The sequence below is a fragment of the Martes martes genome, assembly GCF_963455335.1.
Source record: "Martes martes genome assembly, chromosome: 18".
Lineage (NCBI taxonomy): Eukaryota > Metazoa > Chordata > Mammalia > Carnivora > Mustelidae > Martes > Martes martes.
The window spans coordinates 32,554,889-32,566,953 of record NC_137906.1 but is presented as its reverse complement, the minus strand read 5'-3'; the positions used below and the strand labels follow the sequence as shown (position 1 = coordinate 32,566,953).

General features: G+C 50.4%; 1 protein-coding gene across 9 annotated transcripts in view; it reads left to right on the top strand.

Moving 5' to 3' along the window:
- CLEC16A (C-type lectin domain containing 16A) overlaps positions 1-12,065 on the top strand; it is a 202,530-nt gene that overhangs the window by 25,815 nt on the left and 164,650 nt on the right. For all 9 annotated transcript variants that reach the window (XR_013968418.1, XR_013968419.1, XM_080830266.1 and 6 more), the window contains exons 6-9: positions 693-816; positions 3,898-4,072; positions 5,547-5,600; positions 8,416-8,529. Coding sequence is in view for 7 of the 9 variants with exons in the window: in XM_080830266.1 (XP_080686392.1) it covers positions 693-816; positions 3,898-4,072; positions 5,547-5,600; positions 8,416-8,529 (467 nt within the window). In the remaining 2 variants the exon portion in view is untranslated. The remainder of the gene's footprint in view (positions 1-692; positions 817-3,897; positions 4,073-5,546; positions 5,601-8,415; positions 8,530-12,065) is intronic.

Genomic DNA, 12,065 nt, shown 5'->3' with positions numbered 1-12,065 from the left:
CCAGGCTCCCTAGTTCACAAGTGGGGGAGGGTCTCCCTGCCTCACCCACTGACTCACTGAGTCACCAGCCCACCCAGGGGGCTGCTGAGTCTGTGCCCTGGTCTGAGCCCCAGTTCTGCCGCCCCTGCTTGCTCCTTTCTCTTGTTCTCTTCCAGCCCTTATCTTTAGATGCCTCCTGCCCTAGCCCTCTGTCCTGAGCAACTGTCTCACCATCCCAGTTCCTAACCCTGTTAACTGTTGTCTGTTTTTTGCCTTTCCTTCAATGACGATTCCCGTGTTCCTTATTCCAGTGTCATGTAAGTTATTAACTTCTGGTTTTCCGCTTTCTTAACTTATCCTTACGTGTAAATAAAGGAAACTTGCCTGAGAATGGCGTAGTTTCCATTGTTAGTCACTCTAAATGCACTGCTGATAAGTGGGCTTTCTGATTGCACTATTAATGTTTAGCCTAATTAATTCATTTTATTAACTATAAAAATAGCATAAGAACTGCCTTGATGCATATGGTTTCACAAATAAGATAACCATTTTTCAAGTGTTCCCAGGAAAGACAGAAAAGGTTCAGATTATAGCAGAGAGCTTTTTCATTGTGGTTTTGGTGTTTTTTGTTTTTTTTTTTTAATCTCCTCCAGTTATTTTTGGTAGCTTGACTTTTTTTTCCCCCCTTCTTCTTCTTTTGTGGATTTTCTCAGTGGATAACCAGGCCATGCTGCATTATATCCGAGATAAAACTGCTGTTCCTTACTTCTCCAATTTGGTCTGGTTCATCGGGAGCCATGTGATCGAACTTGATAACTGTGTGCAGACCGATGAGGAGTAAGTAACGGCCTCGGGTCGGGGGGGGGGTGGGTGGGCTTCCCAGGCAGAGAGAGGAGTTCGGGGAGAATTCCATTTCCATTGAGGAAAAACAGAATGCTAACGCAGAACCCCCCTGTGCGTCGGCAGAATGTGGCCTGTCCTCTGAAAGGTTCCACCCACCTGTCCACTTTTTATAACTGTGGAAAGTTAGTAACGACTCTCATACCTCCTGGCGGGGAAGAGGGTCACTAACCTCACACCCGTAAATGGGGCGCCAGGCAGCTGGTAAAAAGAGTGAGATGATCCGCCACCTGGTAAGCGGATAAACACAACAGAGCGTTTGCATACAGTGGGATAGTAGTCGGCAGTAAAAAGAAACAGAGTGCTGACCCATGGCACACTGTACTTGGACCTTGAGAGCGTGGTGCTCAGCGAAGGAAGCCAGATGCAAAGGCCCACGCTCTGTGTGACCCCATTTTACATGAAATGCCCAGAACAGGCAGGTCTGGAGAGATGGAGCGTAGACTGGTGGTTTCCCAGGGCTGCAGGAGGGCGTGTGTTGAGGGGAAAAGGGAATACAATGCTGTTTGGGGAGGAGGGGCTAAAAATATTCCAAAGTGGATCGGGAGGAGGGTTGGACAACTCCGCGAATGTACTAACAACCGTGAGATTGTACCCATTAAGTGGGTGAGTTTTATGGTATGGGAATTATATCTCAGTGAAGCTGTTTAAAAAAGGCAAGCAACACAGCAGATTAAGATGGTGATTTGGGCCCAGAATGATGAATCCAAGTCCCAGAGCAAGATTCCTCCAAGTTGGCACTATTGATCTTCGGAACTAGGGAATTCTGGGTTCTGGGGGGCCCATCCTGTGCCCTGTAGGAGGTTTGGCAGCATTCTTGGGCCCCCCCCACTAGATACCAACGGTGCCCCTCTTCCAGTGGTTTCAACCAAAAACGTCCCCAGACATTGCCAGATGTCTCCTTTGAGGCGAAATCGCCATCCGCGGAAAACCACTGCCCCAGAGTGACAGCTGAGCGGAGCCCTGGTGAGAGTCTCCCCTGGGTGGGCTCGGGACGATAAGGGCATCCAGGAAAGGGGTCTCCTGGGGGACGGGGCTGAAGCCATAGAATATGAGCCCCGATACTGGGAAGGAAGCAAGGATAGGTGGGCGGCACATCCAGCAGGGCGTTTGGGAAAACCGGGACCTTCATGGAGATACGTCCTCCTGGATGGGACACATAAAGTGGCGCTGGATTCCAGAAAAGGCAAAAAGTCATTCCAGGAAGGAAGTGGACTCCTCATCGTCTGTGTGGCCCTCCGGTGAATGGTTGGGATGATGTCAACACCGACTGTTGGTGACTGTGGCGGGGAGGGGCGGAGGGAACGCCTAGGGTTCGGGCAGAACAGGAGGTCATTACACGATATCTGAAGGGCTCTATTTGAAAATAGACGACCTTGTAGATTTTCTAGAGGTTATTAAGGTGGGGAACTGTCCACAGAAACAACTCAAAACAAGTTAAAAGCTGCTTTCTCTAGAGAGCAGGCAGGGGTGGGGGAGGTTGGGCCAGGGCTGTTGTGTTTTATCATCAGCTTTTCGAGACCCTTTAACTTTTAAACCCATCTGCATATATTTTAATATATAATAAATATATGTATTTAATATATACTTTTAATATATAATTAAAACATAATGATTTAAAAAGTGAAGTGTGTGAACTATCTTGCTGAAGAAAAACTTCCAAAGTATCTAATTAAAATTAAATGGAGGAAAAGGTTATAGAACATAGTCTCAGGTAGGTGGTGGGCTTATAGGTACTCACCATACTGTTAGCCTTTACAACATGTATTTGCTCTGTGTATTCATTAAATAGCTTTTTAGAGTATAATAAAAATTTTTAAAAATTATGTGAAAGAGGGGCGCCTGGGTGGTTCGGTGGGTTAAAGCCTCTGTCTTCAGCTCAGGTCATCGTCCCAGGGTCCCAGGATCGAGCCCCACGTCAGGCTTTCAGCTCAGCGGGGAGCCTGCTTCCTCCTCTCTCTCTGCCTGCCTCTCCGCCTGCTTGAGATCTCTGTCTGTCAAATAAATAAATAAAATCTTAAAAAAAGAATTATGTGAAAGAAACAAAATCCTATTTTTACTTAAAAAAAAAAACACACATATCGTTAGAAGGATAGATACATCCTTCCTGCATTTAGATGTGGTTATAGGGGGACATAGAGATGGAATAGGAAAACAGATTGTGGGGACCCAAGTCCCAAAGTGCTATCTCTTAGTGGTTGGACAGGAGACCTTGATGTCTTTTGCTTTTTCTTCTTTAATTTCTTGTCTTCTGAAATGACCATCTATTACTTGAGGAATAATTGTAATACACATAAAATGTCTTACTGCAGCTGCACGCTCCTTGCAAGAGACATGACTCCGGGGGTAGTGCAGGTGTGCCTGCTGGCTGTTTTCGGGGTTCTGTCCTTGGAAAGTGTGACACTGATGAGCTGTGGGGCCCAAGCAGCGTGCTTGTTGTTTTACTGGAAGGAGACAGAGACCTCCTAGGGCCTGAGGTCAAGTGTCACATCCTCGTGCTGTCCCTCCCCAACCCGCTCCCCCCCGCCCCCGCCATATGCTTGGGGCCAGGGGGTTGGATGTGGTCGCTGAGGCCTGCTTTTCTCTTTGGAAGCCCTCTGGAGCATTTTAATCAGCGAGGATTTATTGCTCCAATAATACTCCTTGTCTTGGGAGGCGTGGGATCTTGCCACATTGACTAGTGGTCACTCTTGTGGAATGGCTTGCTCAGGGAACTGGGTTTTGCTTTATTTACCCATTTTGTTTTGGGCTGTGGTGGTGGTGGTGGGTGAGTTGTCGTGAGCCGCCCCCCAGAGGGTGGGGGGACTCCAGGAGTCCCCTGCAATCGATTACAGTCTACCTGCCCGCTTTCGCTTTGTGTATGCCGCCAGTGGGGCCAGTGTAAGGGTCCCTCGAGCCTGTTTGCTGGGTGAATATTTGTTGCGTGAATGAAACACTTCCACTGACCTAAGTCCCAGGGCAAGGCCCAAAGGCTCTGTGCTTTGGCTTCCAGGCTAAGGCTGTCCTCCTTCTTGGCAGGCACCGGAATCGGGGGAAGCTGAGTGACCTGGTGGCCGAGCACCTGGACCACCTGCACTATCTCAACGACATCCTGATCATCAATTGCGAGTTCCTCAATGACGTGCTCACGGACCATCTGCTGAACAGGCTCTTCCTGCCCCTCTACGTGTACTCGCTGGAGAACCAGGACACGGTGCGTCTGGGTGCCTGGCCCCACCATGCCTGTGGGCTGCAGGCTGACTTCAGAAGGGGAAGAAAGGTCCCCTTGAAGAGGACCAAGTTTTGCAAGGGACCAAGGCTTTGAGCCTGAGATGCCTTTCAAAGCGCACTGGTTTTTCTTTTATGTCCTGGGGGTGGAGGGGGAGGTGGAGAGAGGGGAGGCTGGGAGGAAGTGTGAGCACGTGTAGGGGAGCAGAGCTGTAAAAATGAATGAGGAGAGAACACTGACACCAGAAGGAAATGGGAAACCTCTATGAATTTAGGATTTTGGTTTCTCTGCATCCTTCACTTGAAGTATTCTCATTCCTGGTAACTCTTTCTGATAGTTGCCAGAGCGAATTGATCTGCAGAAGATCCTGGCAGCCACAGAACTTGCACAGAATGGATGGGAAGGGAGGGAGTGCACTTCGGAAAAGATCCCAGAGCAGAGACTGTCCACAGTTAGGCTCAGAATCCCGTGTGGGGGTTGAAATGCACATCCTCGGGGCCTGCTCTCTGTCTCAGGGATTTTGGCTCAGTGGATCTGTCGTGGACCAGCAGTCTGCAACCTTTAACCTGTCCCCCAGGTGGCTCTGAGCTGGCCATTCTCAGATCCCACTGTGAGAATTTCTGCCCAGTCCTTCCCAGGGTTATGGAGCAGAGACCTCAGCAGGAGGCAGGACGGGGCCTGTTGGCTATTGTGCGGGGTGGTGGGGGGTGTGTGTGGGGGGGGGGGTGTCCAGTCTCTGCGGATATGCCCCAGGGGGTTGTAGCTTTGTTTTTGGAGATGGAACATGGAGATTCTTTCTAAAAACCAGTAAATAGGAGAAAATTGCAGCTCTAACTAGACCTGCCAGAGGCAGCTCTGGGAGGCAGAGGGAAAGCGTGGAACTTGGAAATTTCAGACCTGGGTGTAGATGCTGCTTCTTCCCTTTCCTCCTCTGTGGCCTCGGCCAAGGGAGCTAACCTGCCTGAACCAAAGCAGGGCCCTGAAGACCCTCGCGGGGTTCACGCAGGATGGAGCACGCTGGGCTTGCCTGCAAACGACGGGCTTTTCCGAGGCCAGAGTACCCCAAGCCCTCCTTGCCCGTTTTGAAAGCTCTTCCTGAGAAGAGGCCTCTCCGAAGGGCGGCGGGCTCTGTGCCGCAGCGGGGGGACATTCACATTCCTGGTAATTTAAGGAGCTAGTTCATCTCTTGGACCCAGCCTCTAATCCGTGACTAATGCTGAAGGATTTCTCAGGTGGAAAAACAGAGGCTGGAAGAGATGGTATTAGATGGGCTTAGATTGCGGATTTATTTTGCAGAGTGGCCTTCCCACAAGTACCAGGAAAGAACAGACTTGGGGGCGCAGGGGATGTTGGGGACAGGGCGCCTCGCCTTCAGACAGGTAGCTTTTGGCTTCCTGTGTTTTGTGCTCACACGTGTGACCTGGACTTCTCTCTGTCTCTTTCCCCTAACCCTCCCCAGGGAGGAGAACGCCCGAAGATCAGCCTGCCGGTTTCTCTCTATCTCCTGTCGCAGGTATGGTCATTCCTCTGCCTGTGTCCCCAGCCACGCTGGGGGGTCTTTCGGAGGACCAGGCCACATCACCCCATCTTCCTTCTGTTTCCCCCATCTTGAAGTAAAACAACAATAAGAAGTGGGGGGGGGTTTTCTATTTTCCAGACACTGAGTAGAGGGGCTGCTATCTTCTTCGTGGTAGTGGGTGGAAATTGGAAGAAAGATGAAAAGTGAATCAAACCTGGCCCTTGTGTGCTTGGTTTTTGCCGTGGGGACTGAGGTTTTCAAACAATCAAGGAGTGTTCTAAATACCTTGGAAATGTGGACGGTGTGGGTCTTATTCACAGCATTTTGAAATAAGCCCCCGACCGTCAGACCCAGTGTGTGTATCCCTGCAGCAGCCTTGCTCTAAGAAACTTCCACTATGAGGCTGTTTATAAAGACTTTTGTCATGGTTGCAGTTCCCAGATTACCTTCTGGAAGGTATCTTCTAGCAGCCTCCATTCCCAGATTTGCATCTTGAGCCAATTTGTCTGCTCCCCCTCCTTAAACAAGCGTGTTTCCTTCTCATAATTATGTAATATTTACAAGAAGGGAAAAACTCCATGGTGACCCAGTTATATAACTTGAAAAATATTTTTATTACAAGCCGTCCAGACTTTCGGGCCATCTCATTAGACTGTCAAGTAGTCGAACGTTTGACCAGAGCTCTGTTCCCACTTCTGCAGGGGCCCAGGTATTTACTGGCTTTGCCGAGAGAATGGCCTTCTGGCTTGGTCCCTGGGCCATTCGGAGATGGAGGCAGGGCCGAGAAGAGTCGCAGCCCTGGCCTCTCCGTGCTGGCTGAGCCAGCCGGGGTCCACACGTGGCCTGCTGCTTGCTCCCCCTTGGAGTCTCGTCCCGGGGGCTCTGTCTGCCCGGAGCCCTGCACCGGTGCCCACTCCTTCTGAATGCCCCTCTGTGCAGCCAAGCGCAGCACAAACCCCAGCTTCCCTGGCACCCTTGTCCGCCGCCTCGTTACAGATCTGCCCGAACCTCCTGCTTGGGATTCTGGGAGTCTGAGCAGCCAGATGCGCAGCCACAGGAATCCCGAGGAGAACACTCCCAGGGCCCTGTAGCTGTTGGGGCGCTGCGCGGGCAGCGTCCCCTCCGAGGAGCGTGGGCTCAGGCCACGCCCTTTCTCTGCGAAGCCCCTCGCTCCTGTGTCCTTGGAGAAGGCCTAGCGGCTCATGCACCGGATGACTTGTGCAGTATCTCACAAAAAGCAGAGTGTGCGATTCGGCATCCTCAGCTGAAGTGACAGGGCCCACCCTCCCCTGCATTTTCAGTTAGCTTTTTCATAGGATGCCCCAAAATGTGTGAAAAGCTTGAATCAGGTAGAAATCTCATGTCTTTGGTCTCTACGTCAGAGCATCCTTACAAATTATTCGATAAGCACAGCTACAAAACCAAGAAAATTCATGTTTACCATGCTAATTTAGTGTGACCGGGGATGCTGTCCTTGGAGAAGTCTCCCTCTTACTCCCGTCCCCCGGGCACCTGGTCCCATTCCGCAGATGCAGCAGTGTTTCAGTGTCTGGCGAGGCTTTCTCTCCCTCCTTCTTTCTTTCTTTCTTTCTTTCTTTGCCCTTTTCCTCTTTCTTTCTTTCTCTTTCTAACAATGTTTATGTTTGTAATAAATTCTTTAAGTTAAAAAGTTAAAACAGGTGAGAACCGAGTTTCCTTCCTACTTTTGCTTGTCACCCGATTTCTGTCCCCAGGGACAAGTACAGTTACAGGGTTTTCCTGTGCCCTTCCAGAGACATTGCCTGTGGAGGCGGGGAGGTTCTCAACTGGGGGTGATTTTGCCCCACCCCCCCCCCAGGGATGTTTGGCAACATCTGGAGACATTTCTGGTTGGGAAGAGGCCAGAGAGGCTGCCAAACATCCTCCAATGCGCACAACAGCCCCCCTGCACCAAAGAATATGGCCGGATACTAGTGCCGGGGTTTAGAAATCCTGTTCCGTGTGTATGTAAGCAGATGCAAATGTGCACACACGCCCTTTTTCTGTATAAATGGTGGGTATGTCCCAAGCTGTGCTACACCACTGGTGTGGTCTTTGTATTTTAAAACAAAGTAGCAGGTGTGTCTGAGCCAGCTTTGAGTACCCCCATTCCCAAAGTTGTTCTGCTGAAGGTTAGGCAATAGGGTGGGGTAGTAGGACCCTCCCAGACAGCCCCGCCCCTGCTGATTTTGCCTGCTGGCACAGCTAGGCGGGACTCTGGCTCGTGTGGCTTTCCTTCCCCGCAGCGTCCACACCTACCAACGCTGCCATGGCATCTCGGGGGTCAGAGCTCATTCCAGTGATGGGATCTCTGGGCAGCCAACCCTTTGCCAAGTCCTTGATTGGAACAAGACTCGCTGGCCCCTTCTTCCCGTATAACTGAAATGTTGGGCCGGTGCCTTCCAGTCTTAGCATAATCAAATTTGACACTAAAATGCCTGTGGAGAGGAAGGAGTGTGCTGGTTTGGCTGCTGCTTTCCCACGTTGCTCCGCTTCAGCCGGATTTGGCTTCCCCCAGCCGTGAGGGACAGTTTTGCTTTAATGCACTTCCTTCCGCTGGGGAGCAGCCAGCCAAATAGGCAACAGTCCGAACGAAGGAGGGGCCGACCCTGGAAGGAGAGAGGCCCGGCTGCCTTCGCCTAAAGGGGACCCATTCTTTGGATTGTGCTTCATGGGGAACGCTCCTTAACACAGGGATGAAGTAGCCCAACCTAGTTGTTTCTGATCCAGGAAGGAAGAGGTAGATAGGGCGCAGGCTTTAATGCAAATCCTCTGTCTCCTTTCTCACCAGGTCTTCCTAATTATACATCACGCACCCCTGGTGAACTCATTAGCTGACGTCATTCTGAATGGTGATCTGTCTGAGATGTACGCTAAGACCGAACAGGATGTTCAGAGAAGTTGTGTAAGTCATTAGCGTCGGGACTGTTCCTAGACCTTGATAAGAAGCTGCTGCCCAATTTGCTCACGCGTGTGTTTCTCTAAAACCAGAAACCAACCTCCTGCCTCTGTGGCAGTGATGATGTGTAAGCTGGTCGGGGATTCAAGGAACCTAATCAGTCTTTAAATGTGTACCCAGGAAAACTTGGGTTGTGGAACTGATTATCACATGTTATTGAACAGGAAATCGTACCGCTCTGGGCCCACAGTTACGTATCTGTGCGACACTCTTACTGGGACAGAATGAGAGGGTACCTTGTCTAAGACACAAATCCTATGGAGACTGGACAGAGAACATCTATGCGTGATACGAGAGAGCAGTAGGGGAGGGTGGGGACTGGGGCAAATTGGAGAGCACACACGTCCTTTGTCGGCAGCTGCTGCTCCAGCTCTATCTGCAGTTCGTAGAAATATGGATGCAGCAGTGCTTGCTTTCCTCATGATTCCAAAGAAGCTGGAAATCTGCATGTGGATGCAGACACTCCCATGTTTTAAACGATCTCCCCCGGCTGTGGCCTAAACAGAGCACGTCTGTGGTTTGTGTGTGTGCATTTTGTGCTCTGCTAAAGGAAGACTCCTGAGATCGGTATCACGATTTCTTCCAGGGTTTTCCTAGTGTGGCCCGTGTGTACTTGCCTGTCTTCCCTCCTACCATCTTACTCCTATGTCTTGAGCTCCAGGGTTCCTCAGTACCAGTCCAGCTTGCTTTTTCCCCAGCATGCCCCTTGTCCCTGTGCCTTTTCCATACCTGCACCCTGGAATACCCTTGTGTTGCTCCTCGTTCCCTCTCCTTGAAGCAGCTTTAGGCACCTCTGGCAGGCACCTTGTCTCCCCGTATCTGTCACAGCCGGGGTTTGGCCTGTGTGTCTGAGACGAGCACAGTATTTCACACAAAGGCAGTTTCGTGAGCGCTCTGTGTCTTCAACTGGTTTCTCGGGCAGTAGGCACAAAGGTAACAGGGCTAGGTTTGCCCTTGGGCAGTTGACTCTGTTGCCATACCTGAGCTAGGAGGCTGGTGGATTGTGGTCCCATAGCCTGAAACGCCGGGAACGCCCAGAGTGCAGTGATGAGAGTCCCTGCCGTGCTGGTTTTTCTGGTGTGCGGTGGCTCGGCCGGGCCATTTTGCTGTTTAAGGGAGTCACAGAGCCTCTGAAAACGTTCCCAGAAACTTTCTGTCCTTGTTGGTGGTGGCACTAGTTCAGCTGAATTGAATGGGGCCCTTTCATGGCCCCTGTCTGGCCTATCCCTCCTTTGATTCATTCAATGAGTGTTTATTAAGCCCTTTCTTTGGATCAGGCACTGTGTTAGCACTGCGGACATCCTAAATAGTCTGTCTTGTTGGAGCTTTAGAGTCCAGTGGGAGAGACCGATGTTGATCAGATAGACCAAGAAATACACTCTTTCCAGTCTTACAAGTGCTCTAAAGGGAAGGAGTCACTTTTGGCAAGAGGATCGGGAACCTAGGAGTTACAGGGGTGACGAGTATTGAACCGGGAAGGACTCCCCTCAGGGCTCGTGCCAAGAGACCACGTGAAAACATGGAACTGACTTGGTGTTCATGGAGCCGGAGATGTTTCTCTGCAACTTTCTTAAACTCCGTCTTGCTGACTGAATGCCTGTGGTGCTGCACTGACTCCGCAGAGTCCCCGGGGCCTCCCGGGCAGAGCTGCTGAGGGCTTGCCCGCGGCTCCCTTCAAACACAGTGTTTCACCCCATTTAGAAAGCAGGGAGGGCTGGTCCTTACCCCGGAGGGCCTTTGGTGAGGACGGGAGGGATCCATATCGAAAGTGTACCTGATGGGTCCAGCCCAGCCCTCAGAGCTGTTTGGTTTGGTGTTCTGAGTATTTAAAAGAAAATTTTATGAATGACCAACTCTAACATTTAGGAAGTTGCACATAACAATCCAGATTTTGGGATTGCGTTGAACAGTCAGCAGTCCTGGTCCCCATTACACACGTGTTTCTGCAGCAAGCTTCTCCAAGGCAACCCCCACCATCAGATGAGGCGTGTGTTTGTCATCGGACGTGCCCACTCCCCATGCCGCCTCTGCAGACCCGTACGGCATTAACATTGGTAGCAAGCTAGGATGTGCTGAATCCCTTTGGACTTTCTTTGGTCGCCACTCAGGCTTTGTCCCAGAATGTCTTCCTGTAAGACATTTGGTGCCAAAGTCTGACTTGGTGTTCAGAGAGAGGACGCAGAGATCTTTGGGGTGCTGGGGTTTGCAGGGTTTTTCATTGCAACTGATGGGCATGCAGTTGTGAGAAATAATCATACCCTTGCCCTGGTCATCCCCCAGGGGTCACATCTTGCAAAACTCTGGTCCCCTGTCACAGCGGGATACTGGTCTCAGTGCTTGGGGTTTGCAATTTGAGCAAAATCAGATTGCACAAAGTTCCTGGTGACCGCTCAGCTTGGGATACCCACTGTGGTCAAACCCTCTAATGAGACGGAGCATTTAGGAGATCTGTTCTTTCTCTCGCCCGCCTCCTTTGGGGATGAGGCTCCTGCCTCCATTGTGATAGGCACACAACGGCTCGCCGCAGTGGACGCCTGAACCCAAAATGAGATTGTTTTGAGCGTGGAAGGAATTGCCAGCCCAAGCGAAAGTGTCAGCTTTCTGCTTCCGGCTATCGCCTTTCCCTGGGTGCAGAATCGAACTTTGTTGTGTTCCGATGACTGCACTTGAAACTTGGGCAGAGTGGAGGTGAACCCCATTTATGACTTGCTTGACAGTAGTCCTGGTGAGATTCACCTTCCTTCCCTCTGAGCAAGAACGGTCTCCTATTGCTTCCTGCCTAACTCGGATGTGGTTTGATCATGCTTGTTTTAAGCTTCTTGATCTTTTTTAACCTACTTTCTCCTTCCCGTAATTTGTAGATAAGTTACTGGTATTGCTTCATTTTTACCAGCAGACCTTTCACAAAACCAAACCAAAATTGAAGAGAGAGAAGCAGAGGGAAGAGCAGAGTTATTTGAAAAGTCTATAATTTAGGGTGAAATTTAAAACACATGAGCATGTTTAGGTAAATGTCGAATTGAAATTCATCTGTGCATTAAAATCATATGCTAAGGGCCAGTTCTTGCTATAATTCTAATGCAGAGCAGATCCTGTTTCTTGTCGAGGGAAATAGAGTAGGAACACTAATCCTGAAACTGCTAACGTCTCATTATTTTTGCAACATGAAAATATAGATGAGATGATGGGATACGCATCGTTGCCTACAGGTGCCCTTTTGTTTTGTTTTGTTTTGTTTTTCTGAGGGCCTATTTTCATCTTCTGCTTCTGTGGACTAGTTTCCTTCGTTTTGTATTCATTCGGTCCGTTTCTGTAGCAAAGATGCGGTAGTGCATAATAAAGACACAACCCCCAGCCTGGCTGGGCTTCCCGTGCCCCGCCAGTGGACGAGGCCATGTCCTGGAGATGCTGGCATCCCCTGGGCCATCATGGGCTTGCTGGAGATGCTCACGGGCACTCGCTACAAGAACAGGCCACTCAAT